Source organism: Helianthus annuus, chromosome 10, assembly GCF_002127325.2.
Source record: "Helianthus annuus cultivar XRQ/B chromosome 10, HanXRQr2.0-SUNRISE, whole genome shotgun sequence".
In the NCBI taxonomy this organism is placed as follows: Eukaryota; Viridiplantae; Streptophyta; class Magnoliopsida; order Asterales; family Asteraceae; genus Helianthus; species Helianthus annuus.
Window position 1 is genome coordinate 31,898,686 of NC_035442.2, and position 22,825 is coordinate 31,921,510.

The 22,825-nt window shown below is 40.4% G+C and overlaps 3 protein-coding genes across 3 annotated transcripts; 2 read left to right on the top strand and 1 right to left on the bottom strand.

The window, feature by feature from the left end:
* The first annotated feature begins 12,472 nt into the window (after positions 1-12,472).
* LOC110881107 lies at positions 12,473-16,015 on the top strand. Its single transcript, XM_022129475.2, has 9 exons — positions 12,473-12,840; positions 12,953-12,995; positions 13,296-13,395; positions 13,485-13,530; positions 13,612-13,710; positions 14,211-14,279; positions 14,374-14,536; positions 14,963-15,072; positions 15,539-16,015. Exons 5-9 carry the CDS (start codon positions 13,645-13,647, stop codon positions 16,013-16,015), a joined length of 885 nt encoding a protein of 294 aa, XP_021985167.1. The 5' UTR covers positions 12,473-12,840; positions 12,953-12,995; positions 13,296-13,395; positions 13,485-13,530; positions 13,612-13,644.
* Positions 16,016-16,531: 516 nt separating this feature from the next.
* Positions 16,532-17,591, bottom strand: LOC118482944 (glutathione S-transferase T3-like). Its single transcript, XM_035978559.1, has 2 exons — positions 17,431-17,591; positions 16,532-17,341 (listed from the first exon to the last, which is right to left on the bottom strand). Exons 1-2 carry the CDS (start codon positions 17,543-17,545, stop codon positions 17,112-17,114), a joined length of 345 nt encoding a protein of 114 aa, XP_035834452.1. The 5' UTR covers positions 17,546-17,591; the 3' UTR covers positions 16,532-17,111.
* A 1,126-nt stretch (positions 17,592-18,717) lies between these two features.
* Positions 18,718-22,390, top strand: LOC110884389. Its single transcript, XM_022132099.2, has 6 exons — positions 18,718-19,103; positions 19,851-20,018; positions 20,121-20,246; positions 20,687-20,860; positions 21,518-21,685; positions 21,843-22,390. The coding sequence occupies exons 1-6, from the start codon at positions 18,909-18,911 to the stop codon at positions 22,107-22,109; spliced, it is 1,098 nt and encodes a 365-aa protein (XP_021987791.1). The 5' UTR covers positions 18,718-18,908; the 3' UTR covers positions 22,110-22,390.
* Positions 22,391-22,825: the final 435 nt, after the last annotated feature.

Below are 22,825 nucleotides of genomic sequence, written 5' to 3' on the forward strand. Positions count from 1 at the left end.
ATTAAATCCAAATACATAAATATATAGAAAATAAAATAAAGAATATTTTAAGACTGTTAGACACTTTATAAATATATTATACAATCTTAGGAAATAACATAAAGAATATTTTAAAATTGTTAGACACTTTGAAATTTTATCGAGAGTTTCCAATAATTCAACATGTAATGAGATCTTAACATATAATTTTTAACCACATAATTTCATTAACGGGGATTCAGAATACTTGTAGGGTAATCTCAATACCAAATGGGTGATGATTAATTGACCTGATATGTTTGAAACCATATATGGGATATGATTTGTCTTGAGATTGTAAAAAACTATCTCAAACTTGTCTCATTGACATCTCACGTAATAAATTATATATCATGTAAAACATCATAAAAGAGTAATCAAGTTTCGATATTATACTATTAAAGTTATTAACCTTTTTGAACACAACATTTACTCAAATTATAATATTGTTTCAATACTGTAAAACTTTATAATACTAGTTAAGCTATATGATTATAGGGATACATTTTTTGAGAACCAATATTATGTTGAGAAGTGTAAGAACCTCTTAAAACACTTGTACCTGACGTGTTGATGATTTAATTTAATAGGGGAGAAAAGTTAGTGGGGGTGGGCGTTTATGTAACTGCCTCACGAATTGCGAAAATGTATTATGTAGTTATTGTAGTTCTCAACATAAATCTTGGTTCTCAAATGAATGCTCTTCTATGATTACAATAGAACAATTATAAAACTCGTTTGTTATTTTGTATCATTTTTGAAGAAACACAAAGTCTAAACCAACGAGTTATCCTTGTGGGAATAGTCTCGTCAAGAATGGTTAATCCTTAATCTTTCCTCTATGATGATCTAAGTGTGATCTGCAAAACAAACACCGTGAGTCTCGTTACAAGGAGGGGTAGGGGTTCTTCTTGTAACCACCCTCCAGCGTGAGAATACGTAGTGTTTAAAAAGAGTAAATGAGTGCGTGTTAAGAGTAAGAGAGTGAGAGAGCTGATCCTTCAACCTGGAGGTGAAGATCTCTATTAGGGAAGGGGAGAAGATTATGGGTCGATGGGCCTTAGCTAGCTATTGCCTTTAGGGAATATCCGTTTGGTCTCTTATGGCAAGACATCGATGTTTACAAGGGTAGAGCTGACGTGGCGCAACTCTGTTGGCTACACCTCAGCGTCCTGATGTACCTTTTGTTGGGCTTGTCATCAGCCACTTAGTGGAGATCGTGGAGCAGTGCCTAACGACCTGTGAATGGTGCCACCTAGCGTCCTTTTGTGCTCGTCTTGTGCACGATTCCACCATCGTGGGGGTGCTATGTGTGACAACCCGAAACCTAGAACCTTCGTTGTGTCTTGATGTGACTTGCTTGTACGTTACGTGATTAGTTAACCGATTGAACTTAATGATAACGTGAACCTTTTTACATGATATGTGCTTGTTATGTGTGCATTGTGTATATTTATATGTATTATAGGTGAACCGAGAACCCGACACGAAACAACAAGGACCCGACTCGAGACCATGTGGTCTCGAGTGAACCGAGAACCTTTGGCCGGTTGGGCCATTGGGCCGTGACCCCCCCTTAACCGATTTACAAGCCCTTTGGGGCACACACTTGGAACTTGACTATAAATACACCACCTTAGTTAACTTTGCCATTTTGTTGAACAAAAACACACACACACTTCTATCTTCTCTCTCACTAGAACTCTAGCACACAAACACATCTTCAAGACTCTCGGATCCAATCGGTTGACACAAGAGCTCTCGGATTTGGACTTTGGATCGGCACACACACACACCTCACCAACCGGTTAGTATTTTTATGGTTGATTTTTGTTGTGTTTTGTGAATGAATAAGATGATGTTTATGGTTAGAGATTACATGATGTTCTTGATGTTTATGATGATTCTAATATGCACAATGATGAACCGGTTAGCATATACTATATGATGAGTGTGATATTTTGTGTCTAAATGAAGTTTGAACCACTTTTGTTGATAAACATGAAATCGGGTTGCACTTGCCATGAAATCGGACATATATGAAAACCGGGTTGTGTGTTATGCTAAGTGTCTTGATGATTGTTCATTGTTTTGGTTGAATAAGTGTTAAAAATGCTATGAACTTGATGAATATGTGTTTGAATATGTGAAGAACACTTTGAATGATAGTTAAGAATATGAAAACCCTTGTGATTTTGATCCATCTTTGACTAGTAACCTGATTAGGAAAACTGTTAGTGGAATGCTATTGGTTATTTCCGGATTTGGGCCTGATTATATTGTACCACTAATCTGACTACATCTGCATCAACACGTGAACTTGAAAACGACTGCTACCGACTCGCAATCACCCGTTGCGACTCGCAACCACAGCGTGATGACTCGAGACCACGCGGTTGCGACTCGCAACCATAACAGGACAAGCCGAAACCACAGGATACGAGTCCCGTTGCGACTCGAGACCTCAGCATGATGAACCGAAATCATGGTTGCGACACCAGTTGCGACTCGCAACCATCCATGATCAACACCCAGCATGACTCGAGACCATGCTTGCGAGTCCGGTTGCGACTCGAGACCACACTTTGGGCCTTAGTTAATGGGCCAGACTGATGGGCTTCTGTGTTAACTGCTTTTACGTGTTTGGGCCTAAGTAGTTGGGCTGAACTTGTGAACCGTATGTGCTACTGTTGACTGTTAACTGTTACTGCTAAACGTGCTTGCCAAACATGTTGAACATTTGTGCACTACTTGGTTCGAAACTGATTATACGTGATAACCGTGTTAGGACGTTATTGACTACTTGCGACTTGATTGACTTTCTGTGATTAACTGCCGAGCAAACCAAGGTGAGTTCACACCCTTTACAAAGCATGGGATTCCCTGGGTTGGGAACGGGATTCAGGAACGTGGGTTCCTCGTCTACCTTTGGGTAGGACGTCAGTGGTTCAGGAATGTGATTCCTCGTCCGGATGGACGGATAAACGTACTAGACTAAAACTCTATCACGAAGTCCCTCCTTTTTGTATCGACTAATCGCCGGGCCAATGGCGAGCGGGTCATTAGTTAGATAGCGCTATTTAGGTCTGACAAGCCTCACACCGTGCCGCAGAGGACGGGCGTGAACTAATGGATCTGGGGCACGTCAATGATGATAGACATTGATGTTTTCAGGGCACATAAACATGACTACAGTCAGCAATCGATACGGTAACGAGTCTAGTATACACATGGGGTAGCCCCCACGGCTGGAGAGCCAGATGATGTACATGGGGTAGCCCCCACGGCCGAAATGCCTGATAACTACATGGGGTAGCCCCCACGGCCGGAGTGCCGGAGTAACTGGGAATGAACTGGTCACGTCTTTTTAAACTATGGGGTAACCCCCACGGCAGGATGCCAGATAAAGTAAACTGTTTTCGAAACAACTAAAACGAACGCCCACCCGTGAACTCACTCAACTAGTTGTTGACTCGTTACTACATGCTTTGCAGGACCATAGGTATTCAGTGGGAGCTTGCATGGAGGAGGATCGTTGTGGGACAGGGATTGCTACAAGACTATGTTAAACTTGAAACTTTTGGAACTTATGTTATAACTTTAAACTTATGCTTCCGCTTGCAACTTAAACTTATTTGTTTTGGAACACCAATCGTGAATGGTTGAACTTTTATAACTATTTATATGCTTGTTCAGTATAATTGGTGGCTGGATCCTGGTCAGTCACGCCTCCAAGCGGTAGTACTCCGCAGGTGGGATTTTGGGGGTGTGACAGATTGGTATCAGAGCCATTGGTTATAGTGAACTTGGTTTTAATAAAGGAGAAACGTTTTTGTTAAAACCAGACTATAACCGGAACAGTGCTCAACGGTCCACAACGACACTTCGCTCCTCATGCAAGGCTCGACGTTCTAGGTAATATAATGTATGTATATTGCCTACTTGTTAGTTACGTAGTACATTGCTCATGGTATGCTTGATTAGTATAGCTACTGTTGTTTGAACACGTGCGTGCTTACTCTGTCCTACTATCGTGCTTTCGCGAACCTCTCTCACACGTATTACTCTTGTTATGAAGAACCATGTCTGGACGCGTTAACATGACACAAGCCCAGTTGACGGCTTTGATCAACGAACGAGTTGCCGCAGCGCTCGCAGCTGCACACGCAGGAGGTATATCCTGCAGTCCGAAATTGTCCTAGGATCATTTGGATCCTACTCTCGTGAACCAACCTTTGTGTTAAACTCTGTCTTTTCTTTCACCTACCTTAGGTCAGTATGCTCAGGCACCGGTGTGCACTTTTAAGACCTTTATGGACTGTCGACCCACAACTTTTAGCGGCACTGAAGGAGCAGTAGGTCTCCTACACTGGTTTGAGAAACTGGAATCTGTGTTCGAAATGTGTGAATGCCCTGAAGCGCGCAGGGTGAAGTATGCTACTGGTACTCTCGAGGGTTTGGCCTCACGTGGTGGAATGCCCAAGTGCAAATGTTAGGGTTGGTTGCTGCCAACGCCACCCCATGGGAAAACTTCAAGGAAATGATCAGGGAGGAATACTGCAGTCGTGACGACATTCACAAACTGGAGGATGAGTTTTACAATCTCAAGATGTCAGGATCAGAAATTGAGGCATACACTAAGAGATCGCATGAGCTTGCCTTGTTGTGTCCTACTATGGTGGATCCTCCGTATAAGCGAATTGAACTCTATCTCAAGGGCTTGGTGCCAGAGATCCAAAGTCATGTGACTTCAGCGAGGTTGACTACTATCCAGCAGGTTGTACAGTTGGCTCACCGTCTTACTGATCAAGCGGTGGAGCAGAACAAGTTACCGAAGCGTATAGGTGCTGCAACTACTTCTGGTGCTTCTAGTGGAGATAAACGGAAATGGGATGGAACTTCAAGCAGGGGTTCAACTTCAGTGCAAACTCAGTCTCAGCAGAGAAAGACGGATGATCACAAGAGCCCCAGTCAGCAGTCGTCTGGTGGTCAAAGTCATGGTGGATACAAAGGAAATCACCCCAAGTGCAATCGTTGTAGCCTACACCACAGTGGGCCATGCACCAGGGGCAACTGTCATCGATGCAACAAGCCTGGTCATGTTGCAAAGGATTGCAGAAGCGCATACCCCGTCAATCAGAATCGTCAGCAACCTCAGCAGAACCAGCGACAGCAGCAGGGTAACAACAAAGGATGCTTTCAGTGTGGAGCTGAAGGCCACTTCAAGAAGGATTGTCCCCAACTGAACCAGAACAACAACAACAATCAGGGGAATGGTAACAATGGGAACAACAACAACAATGGTGCTAGGGGACGAGTGTTCGTGATTGGTCAAGGTGAAGCAAGGAATGATCCCAACGTGGTGACGGGTAAGTTCCTTCTCGACGACTTTTATGTTACAGTCTTATTTGATTCGGGTGCCGATACTAGCTATGTGTCACTAGAAGTTAGTAAGATGCTTAAGCGTACTCCTACACCCCTGAGCGACAAGCACACTGTAGAGCTAGCTAATGGTAAGAGTTTGGAAGCCTCACACGTAGTCAAGGGTTGCCAGCTTATTCCCGCTAACCAGACCTTCTCTATCGATCTTATTCCTATTGTCTTGGGTAGTTTCGACGTTGTCATTGGGATGGATTGGTTATCCCAACACCGAGCAGAGATTCTTTGCAACGAGAAGATCGTTCGTATTCCTGGTCTAGGTAGTGAACCTCTCATGATTCGTGGCGACAAGAGAAGTGCTGTTGAGAACATTATCTCTCTTCTTAAAGCCCAGAAATGCTTACGAAAGGGCCACACTGCGATTTTGGCTTTAGTTACTGATACCACAGAGAAGGAGAAGAAGCTAGAGGATTTTCCGATTGTACGCGACTATCCTGAGGTATTCCCTGAGGAATTACCTGGTCTTCCGCCCCATCGCCAAGTCGAGTTTCAGATTGATCTAGCTCCTGGAGCCGCGCCTGTAGCCCGTGCACCTTATCGTTTAGCGCCATCAGAGTTGGAAGAACTCTCCACGCAACTACAAGAACTCTTGGATAAGGGTTTTATTCGTCCTAGCTCATCGCCTTGGGGAGCTCCAGTGTTATTTGTGAAAAAGAAGGATGGTACCTTCAGAATGTGTATCGACTATCGTGAACTCAACAAGGTAACTGTGAAGAATCGTTATCCTCTACCGCGCATTGACGACTTGTTCGACCAGTTGCAGGGGTCGAGCTACTACTCAAAGATCGATCTGAGATCGGGATATCACCAGCTGAGAGTTCGGGAAGAGGATGTCTCTAAGACGGCCTTTAGGACTCGATATGGGCACTATGAGTTTCTAGTCATGCCGTTTGGGCTGACGAACGCACCGGCAGTTTTTATGGATTTGATGAATCGAGTGTGCAAACCGTATCTGGACAAGTTTGTTATAGTCTTCATCGACGACATCCTGATCTATTCTAAGAGCAAGGAAGAGCACGAACAACATCTACGACTTATTCTGGAACTCCTTCGGAAGGAACAGCTTTACGCGAAATTCTCGAAATGCGACTTCTGGCTTCGAGAGGTCCATTTCCTAGGGCATGTGGTGAACAAGGATGGGATTCACGTTGATCCATCCAAAGTGGAATCTATTAAGAACTGGCCTGCGCCTCGCACACCAAAGGAAATTCGCCAATTTTTGGGATTGGCAGGTTATTACAGGAGATTCATTAAGGATTTTTCTAAGATCGCGCAGCCCCTCACGTTGTTAACACAGAAAGGCGTTGTTTATCATTGGGGAAATGCACAAGAGTTAGCTTTTCAGCATCTAAAGGATAGACTTTGTAGTGCACCTATCCTTTCACTGCCAGAGGGCACAGATGATTTTGTGGTTTACTGTGATGCATCAATTCAAGGTCTTGGTTGTGTATTGATGCAACGAGATAAAGTCATAGCCTACGCCTCACGACAACTCAAAGTTCACGAGAGGAACTACACGACGCATGATTTAGAGCTGGGAGCTGTTGTTTTCGCACTTAAGTTATGGCGGCATTACCTTTACGGAACCAAGTGCGCCATCTACACTGACCACAGGAGTCTAGAGCACATATTCAAGCAGAAGGAACTGAATATGCGGCAGCGACGATGGGTCGAGCTGCTGAATGATTACGAGTGCTCTATCAGGTATCACCCGGGCAAGGCCAATGTAGTGGCGGACGCCCTGAGTCGGAAGGACACTACGCCTAAGCGCGTAAGAGCTTTACAACTCACGATCCATTCTAGTCTACCTTCGCAAATACGAGCTGCTCAGATAGAAGCACTGAAACCAGAAAACGTTAGAGCAGAAGCTCTACGCGGGTCAAGGCAACGCTTAGAACAGAAGGAAGACGGTGCTTATTATGTAACAGGACGCATTTGGGTCCCACTCTATGGCGATTTACGAGAACTTGTGATGGATGAAGCGCACAAATCTCGCTACTCGGTACACCCTGGTTCGGACAAGATGTACCACGATATTAAGACTACGTATTGGTGGCCTAGCATGAAGGCCCACATAGCAACTTACGTCAGCAAGTGTTTGACTTGTGCGCGAGTCAAGACGGAATATCAGAAACCCTCAGGCCTACTTCAGCAACCAGAGATACCACAATGGAAATGGGAGCAAATTTCCATGGATTTTGTTACTGGCCTACCTAGATCACAGCGCGGAAACGATACTATCTGGGTGATCGTGGATCGACTCACGAAATCCGCACACTTCTTGGCAATCAAGGAAACGGATAAGTTCTCCACTCTAGCGGAAATATACCTCAAGGAAGTTGTTTCGAGGCACGGGGTGCCCACTTCTATCATCTCTGATCGAGATGCACGTTTTACTTCAGAACTGTGGCAGGCAATGCACAAGTCTTTTGGCTCACGTCTTGATATGAGCACAGCGTACCACCCGCAGACGGACGGGCAGTCCGAGCGTACTATCCAGACATTAGAAGACATGCTTCGCGCTTGTGTAATCGACTTTGGCAACAGCTGGGAAAAGCATCTGCCACTCGTAGAATTCTCGTACAATAACAGCTACCACACCAGCATTAAAGCTGCTCCGTTTGAGGCATTGTACGGACGTAAATGCCGGTCACCCCTCTGTTGGGCAGAGGTGGGGGATAGTCAAATCACTGGTCCAGAACATGTGGTAGACACTACTGAGCGGATTGCTCAAATACGACAACGCATGGCGGCCGCTCGTGACCGTCAGAAGGCATACGCCGATAAGGGCAGGAAACCACTTGAGCTCCAGGTTGGGGAGCGGGTATTACTCAAAGTTTCACCCTGGAAGGGTGTGGTTCGTTTTGGTAAACGCGGCAAACTCAACCCACGATACGTTGGACCTTTTGAAATCCTTGAGAAAATAGGCAAGGTGGCCTACAGACTGAAATTACCAGCAGAACTCGGGGCAGTTCACAACGTTTTCCATGTGTCAAATCTGAAGAAGTGTCTGTCAGATGAGACGCACGTAGTTCCTCTGAAGGAACTTACGATCGACGAACAGTTGAAATTCGTCGAAGAACCTGTCGAGATCACGGACCGGGATGTTAAGGTCCTCAAGAGCACTAGAATACCTCTTGTTCGAGTTCGTTGGAACTCACGTCGCGGCCCAGAGTTTACCTGGGAGCGCGAAGATCGGATGAAACAAAAGTATCCCCAACTGTTTGAGAACAGTACAAACGCTACTGAGGTTGAAGCTACGGAATTTCGGGACGAAATTCCAGATCAACGGGGGGTGGATGTGACACCCCAGGAAAACCAGGAAAACCATGCAACTTGACTAGCTTCCTCAGTGAGTGCCATCAAATTTCGGGACGAAATTTCTTTCAACTTGGGGATGATGTGACAACCCGAAACCTAGAACCTTCGTTGTGTCTTGATGTGACTTGCTTGTACGTTACGTGATTAGTTAACCGATTGAACTTAATGATAACGTGAACCTTTTTACATGATATGTGCTTGTTATGTGTGCATTGTGTATATTTATATGTATTATAGGTGAACCGAGAACCCGACACGAAACAACAAGGACCCGACTCGAGACCATGTGGTCTCGAGTGAACCGAGAACCTTTGGCCGGTTGGGCCATTGGGCCGTGACCCCCCTTAACCGATTTACAAGCCCTTTGGGGCACACACTTGGAACTTGACTATAAATACACCACCTTAGTTAACTTTGCCATTTTGTTGAACAAAAACACACACACACTTCTATCTTCTCTCTCACTAGAACTCTAGCACACAAACACATCTTCAAGACTCTCGGATCCAATCGGTTGACACAAGAGCTCTCGGATTTGGACTTTGGATCGGCACACACACACACCTCACCAACCGGTTAGTATTTTTATGGTTGATTTTTGTTGTGTTTTGTGAATGAATAAGATGATGTTTATGGTTAGAGATTACATGATGTTCTTGATGTTTATGATGATTCTAATATGCACAATGATGAACCGGTTAGCATATACTATATGATGAGTGTGATATTTTGTGTCTAAATGAAGTTTGAACCACTTTTGTTGATAAACATGAAATCGGGTTGCACTTGCCATGAAATCGGACATATATGAAAACCGGGTTGTGTGTTATGCTAAGTGTCTTGATGATTGTTCATTGTTTTGGTTGAATAAGTGTTAAAAATGCTATGAACTTGATGAATATGTGTTTGAATATGTGAAGAACACTTTGAATGATAGTTAAGAATATGAAAACCCTTGTGATTTTGATCCATCTTTGACTAGTAACCTGATTAGGAAAACTGTTAGTGGAATGCTATTGGTTATTTCCGGATTTGGGCCTGATTATATTGTACCACTAATCTGACTACATCTGCATCAACACGTGAACTTGAAAACGACTGCTACCGACTCGCAATCACCCGTTGCGACTCGCAACCACAGCGTGATGACTCGAGACCACGCGGTTGCGACTCGCAACCATAACAGGACAAGCCGAAACCACAGGATACGAGTCCCGTTGCGACTCGAGACCTCAGCATGATGAACCGAAATCATGGTTGCGACACCAGTTGCGACTCGCAACCATCCATGATCAACACCCAGCATGACTCGAGACCATGCTTGCGAGTCCGGTTGCGACTCGAGACCACACTTTGGGCCTTAGTTAATGGGCCAGACTGATGGGCTTCTGTGTTAACTGCTTTTACGTGTTTGGGCCTAAGTAGTTGGGCTGAACTTGTGAACCGTATGTGCTACTGTTGACTGTTAACTGTTACTGCTAAACGTGCTTGCCAAACATGTTGAACATTTGTGCACTACTTGGTTCGAAACTGATTATACGTGATAACCGTGTTAGGACGTTATTGACTACTTGCGACTTGATTGACTTTCTGTGATTAACTGCCGAGCAAACCAAGGTGAGTTCACACCCTTTACAAAGCATGGGATTCCCTGGGTTGGGAACGGGATTCAGGAACGTGGGTTCCTCGTCTACCTTTGGGTAGGACGTCAGTGGTTCAGGAATGTGATTCCTCGTCCGGATGGACGGATAAACGTACTAGACTAAAACTCTATCACGAAGTCCCTCCTTTTTGTATCGACTAATCGCCGGGCCAATGGCGAGCGGGTCATTAGTTAGATAGCGCTATTTAGGTCTGACAAGCCTCACACCGTGCCGCAGAGGACGGGCGTGAACTAATGGATCTGGGGCACGTCAATGATGATAGACATTGATGTTTTCAGGGCACATAAACATGACTACAGTCAGCAATCGATACGGTAACGAGTCTAGTATACACATGGGGTAGCCCCCACGGCTGGAGAGCCAGATGATGTACATGGGGTAGCCCCCACGGCCGAAATGCCTGATAACTACATGGGGTAGCCCCCACGGCCGGAGTGCCGGAGTAACTGGGAATGAACTGGTCACGTCTTTTTAAACTATGGGGTAACCCCCACGGCAGGATGCCAGATAAAGTAAACTGTTTTCGAAACAACTAAAACGAACGCCCACCCGTGAACTCACTCAACTAGTTGTTGACTCGTTACTACATGCTTTGCAGGACCATAGGTATTCAGTGGGAGCTTGCATGGAGGAGGATCGTTGTGGGACAGGGATTGCTACAAGACTATGTTAAACTTGAAACTTTTGGAACTTATGTTATAACTTTAAACTTATGCTTCCGCTTGCAACTTAAACTTATTTGTTTTGGAACACCAATCGTGAATGGTTGAACTTTTATAACTATTTATATGCTTGTTCAGTATGATTGGTGGCTGGATCCTGGTCAGTCACGCCTCCAAGCGGTAGTACTCCGCAGGTGGGATTTTGGGGGTGTGACACTATGGCAGAGTCTGCTGCAACCTGATTGGTTGCATGTTGTTGTCCACAACCTTGTACGTGGGATGTTGTATTGTATTGCCGGAATGGTCTCGTGCACGCATGTCCCTACGCGTCGTTTGGGACCATACCCCTTCAATGTTTGGTATTTTTTTTCTCGTAAGTCTGGATCTAAACGTGGTTTTGTATTGACGCATATATACATAGAGTGGCATATAACACGAACAAATTTTTATTTGAGAAGTGCGAGAAATCACATAAACACATTATCTTTTGCTTAGATAGTATACATAAGGTGATTATGTAATCATACAACTCTTTTTCTCTCTCTTTTGTCAATTCAGCAAAACACTACGTATGTAATTCTCACTATTCTCACCTTAAAAGTGATTGTGTATTATACACACCCTTTTATTTGTGTGTTTAAATGAGAACTACTAAATAATTATGGCTAAAAAGTTATAGAGTAGGACCATGATTCATAGAGTAGAAGAGTTAAGGGATGGACCTCAATCAACCACTAAATATGATCCAAGTACTAAAATGTGGTTTGAGAACACACGGAAAAGCGACCTCAACCAACCATTAAATATTATTCATGCTAAAAAAATGGTTCATTTTACCTCTAAGTCTTTAACTAATGTGGTTCATAGAACACACCGAAAAGCAACCCCAACCAACCATTAAATATTATTCACGCACTGAATCTTTACACACCCAACTGGTTAAAACTATGAAAAAACTTTTATTTAGTGTTATCTAATATATATTACTCGTCTTCTATGTGTGATATTCTATGCGTAATATACACAAATGATCTAGTGCCCCATAAATAAACCGCGTTAAAGAAATACTAAATCCGTCACTGCACACCATTAATTAAGATGATATACAAATCGTAACGTAGTTATCTATTTATTTCTTATTTATTTTAATATATAACGTTGAAAGAAAGCCCATTTTTTTTCACAAAATGTTTTGTCAAAATATGGCAAAAGATCTTCTTGTATAGTAATTCATCTTCTCAGAAAAGTTAATAAGGAGCAAGTATGGAAAACAAACAAATAGAAGATTATAACCACATTTGCTTTATATACAATCATGTCTAATTAATCGCAACCATTCGTTACAGTAATCCGTAATCCTTTATTTAATCTGTTAATTGTTGTTCTTGCATTATATGTCAATTTTGTGTTATAATAATCTCATTCATATTTGTGACTACCAACTGTTAGAATGAATGCCCAAGTGAGTTTTATTATGAATTTCATACGGGCCTGTTTCAATCCATGCATCACATGAGTGTTTATGGTGACAGTGCAGGAAAGCGTTGCAAGATGGAGAAAACAGCAAGAAAAGGAAGGAAAAAAGTGCGCGTGTTGAACCATCGGGAACCAGGAAGGCGCAGCAGCAGCAGAGCCGGTTTAAGTCATTAAGGGAAGACGAGCTGCAGGGCCCGCCGTCACGCACCAGGGCTAGCCTCAAGAGAAGGCACTATGAACCTTCATCAACCAAGCTCAAGGTATATCATTTTGTTTGTGTGTTACGCTTATATATATTTTTTTATTATTTGTATCATTGGGGAGATATATATATTTTTATCATGAACATTAAAGTCCAGTCATGATGTCTAGGTGGAAAAGAAAGTCAATCAAGAAGATCAATCTATAAAGGGTGGTAAGTTGATTGTGAACAATTTATGTAAGATTCTAGGTAAATCTCACATATGCGTTTTGAGCGATGTGGATGAGAGTAAAACTCCACAGTTACGTGTGTTTGGGTGAGACCAATCCCATGATGAGTGAACTATTGGGATGTCGCCACTTGTGCAACCAGAAAACAAATTTGTGACAATATTGGTTGGTATAAGGGGTGGGATCATACTTTTTTTTAATCATGCTAGCATACCATTTTGAAATACGTAAGTCGTCTTATTTTTTGTTTTTGCTTTCATACAAAAAAAAAAACATGAAATAGAGACTGATGCAATCACGGAAGAACCATTGGGAGCATCGTCTATCACTCAGCCGTTGCCTGATAAACACACATTAGAGCTCATTATCGACACGCTGCAAAGGTTGGTCAGTCCCTTTTGAAGTATCTAATATAGGGTCAGCCTCATTTTAACTTCTTATAATTTGGATTATTTTTTATGTCATAATCTAGGAAGGATATATATGAGATATTTGCTGAACCAGTTGACCCTGAAGAGGTTTGTTCTTTTATTTCATGGATATATAATTTTTGGACAACTGGAGAAAATTATCGGTTCGGATTTGTTTGAGTGTTTAAGGTTGAGGATTACTATGAAATCATTGAGGAGCCAATGGATTTTGGGACCATGAGAGCCAAACTTCATGAAGGATTGTATACTTCCCTTGAACAATTTGAGGTATTTCTTCTACTTATATATTAGAGCAGGTAAGATGACCCACAATTTTTTTTTCTTTTTTTTTTCTTTGAATTTCATTATACTTCATATATTAAATATTAAAAAATAGCATTTATTACTAAAAACAATTAATTGTAGCATCAGAGCTCATAAGTATTAAACTGATTACAATTAGTTGTAATTGGTCAATAGTTTGTTATTATCAACACAACCAACCAATCCGTTTTGACCCTAGGCATTTTTTTTTTGTTTTGTCCTTTTGGGTCGAGATTTCGACCTTCTGCCTTTTGGTGTTTACATACCCTGAAATTCTTTTCTTTTGTCACTATGTCTGGCCCGTTATGTCGTTTTTTTGCATGTTTTATGTCCCCAAAACTTATTGGGATCAAAAGTTATGCCCGTCTGTAAGTTCTTGGATCAGCTCCATATCACATGACATGTTAATCTTTCTTTTAAGTTTTACGCCTCAATGAGCTCACTCAAAAACAATCATCATGCAGCATGATGTATTTCTAATATCAGGGAACGCGATGCATTTCAACTCTTCGGGTACTATTTTCTTCAGACAGGTATGAATGCATTGACGAACTTGAAATCCAAACGTATATTTTCATCATTTTGGATTGGTTATAACTTATAACTATCAAAACTCTTATTTTATAGGCTCATGGAATAGATAAACTAGCCAAGAGAGTTTTCCATGTCCTGAGAACAAATCCAGAAAACTTCGAGTCGGAATTCTCAGGAAGTAGGCGTAGATCTTGCAGGAGATCGCAGGATGAAATTCACGAGTTCAACAACAATTTTTTCTTAAAAGAAAAGTCGAGTACTGCAACTGTCGATGCATCCTTAAAGAACACTAATTCTTTGATTCACACAAGTTTCCTAGAAAATCCTAGAATTGCTAGTAAAATTACTCAAATAACTTTAAAGAGAGCACAAGTTTTTTTTTTTTTTTTTTTTTTTTTTTTTTTTTTTTTTTTGTCAAGTTTGACTTTTGAGGTCAATGGTACTAACTTCAACTTCAAAATAAACATAACCTCTTTTGGCAAATAAAAAACTTTGACAACCATGTTGGAAATACTACTAAAAACTAATAAGATACAAGAACATTGGATCTAGGTAATGTGTAAACTTTATATTAAGTTTTAATTTTGTAACAAAAACGTTGACCTTTAAAAGTCAAAACTGTATTTCATTTGGTAGGATGACAGGGTGTAGTCTACTTACAGCTTATATCTGTGTTACGCAGAAGCCGGTGGAGATGGTAAAAGATGTGATCCCATTGAAGTGGATCGAAGATCCACTTATAAACCAGACTTGAATCTCAACAATGATACTTGGTCAAAATCTTTGATCTATGTAAGTAAACATTTTGACTTTTTTTCCATACATGATGAATTTACAATGTTTTGAAAACCAGGTCGGTCACGTCACATTACTGGTTCATTAGTCGGACTGGTCCAACCAGATGACATCATAGCAAATTTAAAATAAATATTATACATTACACAACATTAAAATAGCATGTTGTTTATATATAAAATGATAAAAGATATATATATATATATATATATATATATATATATATATATATATATATATATATTTGTAAAAACTGAAACAAAATAATATTTACAACTCGTACATCCTTTTTTTACATGAACTACTTGTATAAAAATATATAGGAGTGGTATATAGATACATTACCCTAAGCATATACGACTTGTATACACATATATGAGTCGTATGGGTGTACGTCTTTAATTGATCATCCAAAACAACACCCCTAATTGGCTAATTTCACATTGCTTTTGCCTCTTTGTAGTTAAACCAACATGATCACAGCTACAGTCAAAGCTTAATGCAGTTCGTCAAAGACTTGGGCCCAACTGCTCAAATGGTGGCTAAACGAAAACTCCAAAACATAACGGTAAATCCTCAACCAACAATGCGTGAGTTAGGGAAACAATCTCAACTCCCAACCGGCCAAATGTGGTTTAATTCTTCTCGATCTATTTCAACTATGAAGCCGATGAATAGAGATAATGTATTTGAGCGCGATGAAAGCAGTAGACATAGCATGGTTATGAGTTGTTCTAGTGGGCGTATGGATTCAGTCATTACTTCAGCGTCGTCGTTGCCTGCATGGCTTCGACAGGAGCCTTGTGCGTCAAGATTTGCTGTTGTTTCAGGGTCTTTGAGGTCGAATTTTGGGAGGATAAATGAGGGAAGGGAATGTGAAGAAGGTAGTTGCAGTTATAATAAACCGTTTGATCCTAGAGATTTGACTCTTCAACTGTAAACTCACACCCAATCCCCACCTTTATACCTTTTTTTAGCTTTTACAATAAAATCTTAATTATTGTCTTGTTCGTTTATCTATACATATATATTAGCATTAAGAGATGTAAGGAGAAAAAAAAAAGAGAATAAAGAACCGTATGTGGGAATATATTCCAAAAGCATTGGAGATCGTGGGCTCCAACTAATATGAAGATTATGAAGCATTGCTTAGACTAGTGGGTATGGTTCGGCCCATCCCTACGGGGATGAGCCTCCACGTAGGCGCCACGTAGATGGCTCGTGGGGGATGAGCCAAATGAGGGATGGAGGGGGATGGAGGATGGGGCCCCACCTCATTATTTTATAATTTCATATTGTTTAATTTAATAACCAAGTTAATAAAAACTTTATAAAATTTAAAAAACACCACATAAAACAACATAAATAATTTCATTTCATAACATAAAAAAAAATTACATTCCCTAAAAAAAAAAGAAACCGAAAATAAAAAAATAAAAATATTACGTTTCCTAAAAAAAAAAAAGAAACCGAAAATAAAAAATAAAAAAAATTACGTTTCCTAAAACCTACGACGTCCATTTTTTTTTCACCTCTTCCTTCATCCTCCGATAAACCTCGCGTTCATCCTCCGGAACCGAGTCGAGATCCAACCGCATAATCCTAAAATCTTCCGCTCGAGCATAGTCGGACGACACGGTTTTCTTGTGAGTATACTTTTCGGTCGCGAACTCTTTGAACGAACGGAATTCGTTTATCAAGTCGTCCATTTTTGACGATGCCTTCTCGCCCCTACCTCCACTCGAGCCGCCACCTCCACTCGAGCCGGACACTTTTCGCTTTCCGGCCGCTTCTTTTTTTGCTTTGTCCCTCCCGGGGGGACGTTCCGACTCGTGAACGGGCAACACATCCTCGTCATCTTCCAGGTCGTCGTTTATGTCGATTTGACATCGAGTGGTGGAGCCTCCCGCACTATAGCTTCCGGACTCGGAAGTTTTAGTGCGTTTGGCCGTTGCGACCTCATTTGGAACCGGCTTCCATTTTTGTTCTTTCCTTATAACGTTCCATGCTCGGAAGTGCGGGAAAGGCGTTGAATTTTAGGAGTCCCACTTGGCGATAGCAAGGTTAAGAATATCTTGCTCGTTACTCCCGCTTGGAGGAGAAAGGTAAATTTGGTTATAAATTTGATTAAAGGCGTTGACGACCTTGATCATTTTTCGCCACTTGCCCGAGACGGATTCGACATCACGAGCCTCCCCATGCTCCATAATCGCGTTAAACCTATCCGTTTTCTTCTTCCAAAAACTACTACCCGATTGGTTGTTTCCTAAAATTTAAAAAATAGTGCATTAGTAAAAAAAAATTAAATTTCATAAAAAAATAGCAAACCGAAAATAAAAATAAAAAAAATTATACCGACTATCGGGCAAGTAGAGGCCTTAGCATACGCCATAGCTAGCGCCTCCTCTTCTACTTTCGTCCATTGCCTCCCCTTTGCTCTCGGTTTTTGCGCGGTTTCGGGTTCAACCATCTTTCCCTTCCCCTTCTTTTTTTTGCGCGTGAGCTCTTGCGGTGGTGATTCGAGGACGACTTCTTCATCATCATCTTCAACCTGAACCGGGGGTTGCGATTGCGATTGGAGTTGTTCAAACGTGTTGCGTTGCATGATTTGTTGGAGCGCTTGATATTGTTGAACTTGTTGTAGTTGAGACATTTGTGAGAAGGCGTTGGGTGTTTGTTGGAAACCCGAAAACGGAAATTGCGAAGCCCCCCACGAAGGATCCATAGTCGGAGTGTAAGCGGGACTCGAAAAAAAATTAGGTTGGTTCGGATTGGGATTATTCGGGTTGGGGTTGTTTGGGTTGGGGTTGTTTGGGTTGAATGGATTCATGTTTGGGAGAGAATGGTATAAAAATATAGAGTATTTTTATAAAAAAGGATGAGAAATGGAGAAGAATGGGAGTAGAATGAGAGAAAATGGTATAAAAATGGATTGGGATTATGGTATTTATTTAAAAGGAAATTGAATTTTTTTTTATTAAAATAGCCGTTAATCAACGGTCCTTTTTTTGAAAAGAGGAGCGGCACACCCGGCGGTGGGTGGCCGTTTGTGATGGAAGCCGGGCCAGGGGGCGGTGTGGGGGTCCGGCGCCGGGCCAAGCCGGGCCAAGCCGGCCCCCATACCTTCCAGTCTTAGCAAGCTAAAGATAACATTAAAGAAGAAATAATTTTATTGGAGTAGGTAAAAAAAATATAATGTAACTTAGTTTTATTCATTTAATATGTAATCATTTAACTAAATGTCATTTTATAAAATTTCAACAACAACAAGAAAATACACTTTCTTTACAATAATTGAGATTTCGGTGGTTTTTTACCATGTTTAATATATATTATTACACATATATAGTCAATCAGTTTTTATTAAGTAATATATAATGTACACCTAGTTTTTATATTTAACAAACTAATAAAATTATAATACTTACTTTTTTAATACAGATAGAGTAAAATAATTACAGAGAAAGGCAAAATGTGGGTAAAAGAGACACGAAAAAAATATATTCATTTTAAAATCGCCATTATTTAATTACTATTTATCATCGAAGTATAAAAAGTATAGTTAATAGTGATACGGTTGAAATATTTTATTTTTAAAATACAGTTTGTGGGGGCATAAAGAAGAAAGTTGGTTAAAAAAGAACGCGTTATTGAATGTTGAGTGTTGGAAACAAACTAAACTACCTGTGTTCAACTGTTCATAACCCCCTCCCGGATCTCCGATCATCAAAATATCTTTCCGGTGGCTTTACGGCGGTCATCTACTCATCTTTCTTTTTAATTCCTTAATCCGTCACACAGCCTCTACATATTGATCTATCTGTCGAATCCAGATGGCGTACCGTCGGAAACAGTCAATTTCTAGGTCTTCAACCTTCAACCAAGAGATTCATCGTTCTACCGCCGCTACTCCGTCGTCATCACTTGCTGCTCAGGCGATCAGAGCCTCCGCAGCTCATCGTGACTCTTCTCTCTCCTCCGCTTACGTCAGCTCTGCTTTCAACTCCTCTGTTAAAGACCGATCTAAGGTTTTATGCTCTTGATCTCCTAATTTGTTAGTTAAATCCTGCGTAGAGTGATGCACTTTGTTACAAGTTGAAATTCGTTTCAGATTTTGATCTTCAATGTTCGTTTTAGCCTACTTTTAGTTATAGAATTGTTGTTCTGTAGTTTTGTTTATCTGTTTAGAAGCGTACGGTTATGGATCTAAATACATTACTTCCGTTAGGTTTACGGAAACATAGTCAAGGAACAGGATGAACTCAATATTGAGAGTATTAGGCACAATTTTGGCTTCGAAGTTATAAGTATTTGATGTATAAACGAACCTATATTTGAGAGTACTAGTTATATAATTAATGATTCCGTATCGTTAATGAAGATAACATTCAAGTGTTGTACACTTCATCTATTTCACTATTTGCCTTTTAAACTGAATCTTCTTTTGCTCTTTCAAGTTTCCTATGATTTATCTTCAATCAATGAAGTGATATTGAAAATAATAGCACTAAACATTATAATTCTGTCTTAAGGATTTGCCGCGATTTGCTTACTAAAAGGTGTTTGCAAATTCTACTGTAAAATTATTGTGTACTGAATGAACTAATCAATCGGTTGTTCTGTGAATCTCTATAATTTACGCTTAGTGATTATGTTAAGAAAACTGAAAATAGAACTTAGTAGGCGTAGACTTCAGTTACCAGATTACAATAAAGTAAACGGTAGCTTTTTTGTTTCTGCTGATAAAAGATGGGATACCTGGTAATGCAATGCAGGGTTCTGCTACCTATGATTATACATCTATGGGAAGTACAAATGAACCAGGAGGCTTTTGGGGTGTTTTAGCCAGGAAGGCTAAATCAATTCTAGATGATGATAACGCTTCGCGGAGTTCTCAAACTCCTAGCAGTGTAAAGACAGAAACAGTCTCAACAAGCAACCAGGTACTTTTTATATGAATCATGAACGTGAGACGCAGTGTTCTTCTTCGCTATCCTGAGATCTTAATATTTTGTGACATTTACTTCAAGTTTATTGACGTTCAGGCTGAGCATCGTTATGAGTCTTTTGAGAACTCCAGAAAAATGGATAATCCAAAGTTAAGGAAGGGTTTGGATAGACTTACGTCTTCACTTAATCAAATTGGTGGCACGATTGGAAACGCCTTGGAGGTAAATGTTGTGTATTGACATTAATGATTTGTATGAATTGTAGGACCGGTGTTTGACGTGTAGATCTTAATAAGGTATCTTTCCTGAATGACCATTAGAAATTTTGAATTTCCTGCTTTTTCCTTTTTCTTGGTTGGACTGTATGAGGTGTGTGTTACATGAAAATAAACAAGTATATATTTATGTTTTTCGAATGTGTCACATTGATTTCTCAGTTTATTTTCTAATTTATGATTTTTCAGTTTATTATCTAATTTGTGAATTTATAAAACAAATGTTTAAGCCATAATTTTTACTTGCCTCATTGTCTAGTTGCATGTCATTCTGTTGTTATGGTTCGTAAATGTGATTCTTGTCTGTCATAAAGAAGAATGCTTTTGAAAACAAAATCACAAAATTAGAAATAATATGTAATGATCTTTTTTTATTTATATTATCAGGAAGGGCGTACCATTGTGGACAAGAAAACTCAAGATATCATACAAGAAACCCGCAAACTGCAAAACAGGAGAAAAGTAACGACTGATGAACAGAATCAGCTGCAGGAACCTCAAATGCAATCTACACAGCAGCAAAAAACCGATCAAGAAACTCAACTCAAGGCATCTCGCGACGTAAGGTGGCAAATGTGTCATCATATATATGTGGTTGATGCATCAGAAGTTTGAGGATTCTTAAACTTTCTACTCATCAGTTTATGATTCTGAAAATGCACCGTACCATCGTTTTCTTTACAATGGAGTTTCTTTTCCCATAAAAGCAACATAAGTGATACATGATTAACACAATAGATGGTAAAATTAGGGGTGTCAAAACATATCGGGTTGGCAGGTTCAATTGTTCAACCCCAACATAACACAACACATATATTTATCCATATCAACCCTAACCCGAACACACTTAAAATCATGTAAGCCGGACACGAACTGTTTAACCCATTTATCTAATGCGTCAAACGTGTTGACGGGTTGGGGTAGCAATCGAGTTGTAAATGTGTTAATCGGGTTGTGCAGTTGTAAACGGGTTGACATGTTTACCTAAACAAGTTTAATGGTAGTTTAATTAAACAGGCCAACCCAAATGCGACATGTTTATTAAACGTGTAGATATGACAACACAAAACCTGTTTATTTTCGGGTTGTGTCGGAAGTTCTCACAATCTCACTCATAAGTTCAACTGGTACAAATGAAGTTTTTTGTATGAACTACTTGTGGTTTAATATGTATCCTTTCCAGTCAAATGCATTGTCGGCTTTTGTTTTGGGTGACAGGTGGCAATTGCAACAGCTGCTAAAGCCAAACTACTCCTTCGGGAACTGAAGACGCTCAAAGCTGATCTGGCATTTGCAAAGGAAAGAAGTTCTCAATTAGAAGAAGAAAATAAAATGCTTCGTGAGGCTCTTGAGAAAGGAGACCACCCTACAGATGATGATGACATGGTATTTAGTTACCATTCTGTGTCACAAATTTTATTTTTAAGCAAAAGAATTTCTGTTAATAGAAAACCATCAACAAGTTTTGAATAATAAACTTGCAAAGAATTTCTGCTATGAAATTTAATCTTAGCTTAATCTGTGATCAACGCTTCTTAATCAGATTCGTATTCAACTGGAGTCACTTTTAGCAGAGAAAGCTCGTTTGGCTAATGAGAATTCTGTATACGCACGTGAAAACCGCTTCTTAAGGGAAATTGTTGAATACCATCAACTAACAATGCAAGATGTTGTGTATTTAGATGAAGGCATTGAAGAGGTTACAGAAGTTAATCCGGTAGCTTCTAGAACATTTCCCGCTTCAACCTCGCCACCGTTACCTTCATCCCCACAGGCACCTCTCAAAAGAGCCAACTCTGTACCTTTATAATTTGTGTTCTTGTCAGTTGTAGTTATTCTTGTTTGTTTTGTTCTTTTTGTGCAAAGTGGTCTATTGTTTGGGTATTGCTGTGGGAATGTTTGGGGGGTGGGGGGATTGTTTATTCTTTTGTTTGTTTTGTAAGTATGTTGGTGAGAACAATAACAGAAAAAAGGCATGTGAAGTACTATGGCCTTTGTGGGTGTCTCAAGATTCTTTACAAATAATTTGGTATGAAATTGTTGTACAAGGATGTTGTCATTAAACTTGTCATTCAATGATGTGTTATGATATAACATCAGGTGTTGGTTTGTATTTTGTTTTACAGTTGGTGATCATGTTGGGAATAGATATGTACAAAAAAAAAAACAGGTTTTAGATTTGAAACTGAAAAAAAAAAGAAACCAGTTTAAAAAAAAAACCGTTCTTTAAACCGGTTCGGGCTCAACCAGACGTGGCGGTTGTAGACCGGTTCTTATTCGCCATCTTCGCAACCAGTTTAAAAACCGAACCCATTGTAAAAAACCGGATATAAACCTGGTCCGAACCGGTGTGTACCAGTTCAGCTTTCCATCGTAAAAAACGGTTTCTGAAGAAAAAAAAAACGGATTTGTACATGTCTAGTTGGGAATGAGTCCAATAACATGGTCCCTAATCCTAACTCCATCTTGGAGTATCGGACAAATATTGGGCCAATACAACAACTTATTAATTGAGTCCAATATTAT

What these genes read in the sequence shown, in the direction of transcription:
- LOC110881107 (XM_022129475.2), top strand. Translation starts at nt 13,645, where the DNA reads ATGGATTTTGGGACCATGAGAGCCAAACTTCATGAAGGATTGTATACT. An exon ending in CTTCCCTTGAACAATTTGAG is followed by an intron (nt 13,711 to 14,210) that starts GTATTTCTTCTA and finishes ATCATCATGCAG; the next exon opens with CATGATGTATTTCTAATATC. An exon ending in GTACTATTTTCTTCAGACAG is followed by an intron (nt 14,280 to 14,373) that starts GTATGAATGCAT and finishes CTTATTTTATAG; the next exon opens with GCTCATGGAATAGATAAACT.
- LOC118482944 (XM_035978559.1), bottom strand. Translation starts at nt 17,545, where the DNA reads ATGGTTGAACCCGAAACCGCGCAAAAACCGAGAGCAAAGGGGAGGCAA. An exon ending in CTCTACTTGCCCGATAGTCG is followed by an intron (nt 17,342 to 17,430) that starts GTATAATTTTTT and finishes TTTAAATTTTAG; the next exon opens with GAAACAACCAATCGGGTAGT.
- LOC110884389 (XM_022132099.2), top strand. Translation starts at nt 18,909, where the DNA reads ATGGCGTACCGTCGGAAACAGTCAATTTCTAGGTCTTCAACCTTCAAC. An exon ending in CGATTGGAAACGCCTTGGAG is followed by an intron (nt 20,247 to 20,686) that starts GTAAATGTTGTG and finishes TTATATTATCAG; the next exon opens with GAAGGGCGTACCATTGTGGA. An exon ending in CTACAGATGATGATGACATG is followed by an intron (nt 21,686 to 21,842) that starts GTATTTAGTTAC and finishes CTTCTTAATCAG; the next exon opens with ATTCGTATTCAACTGGAGTC.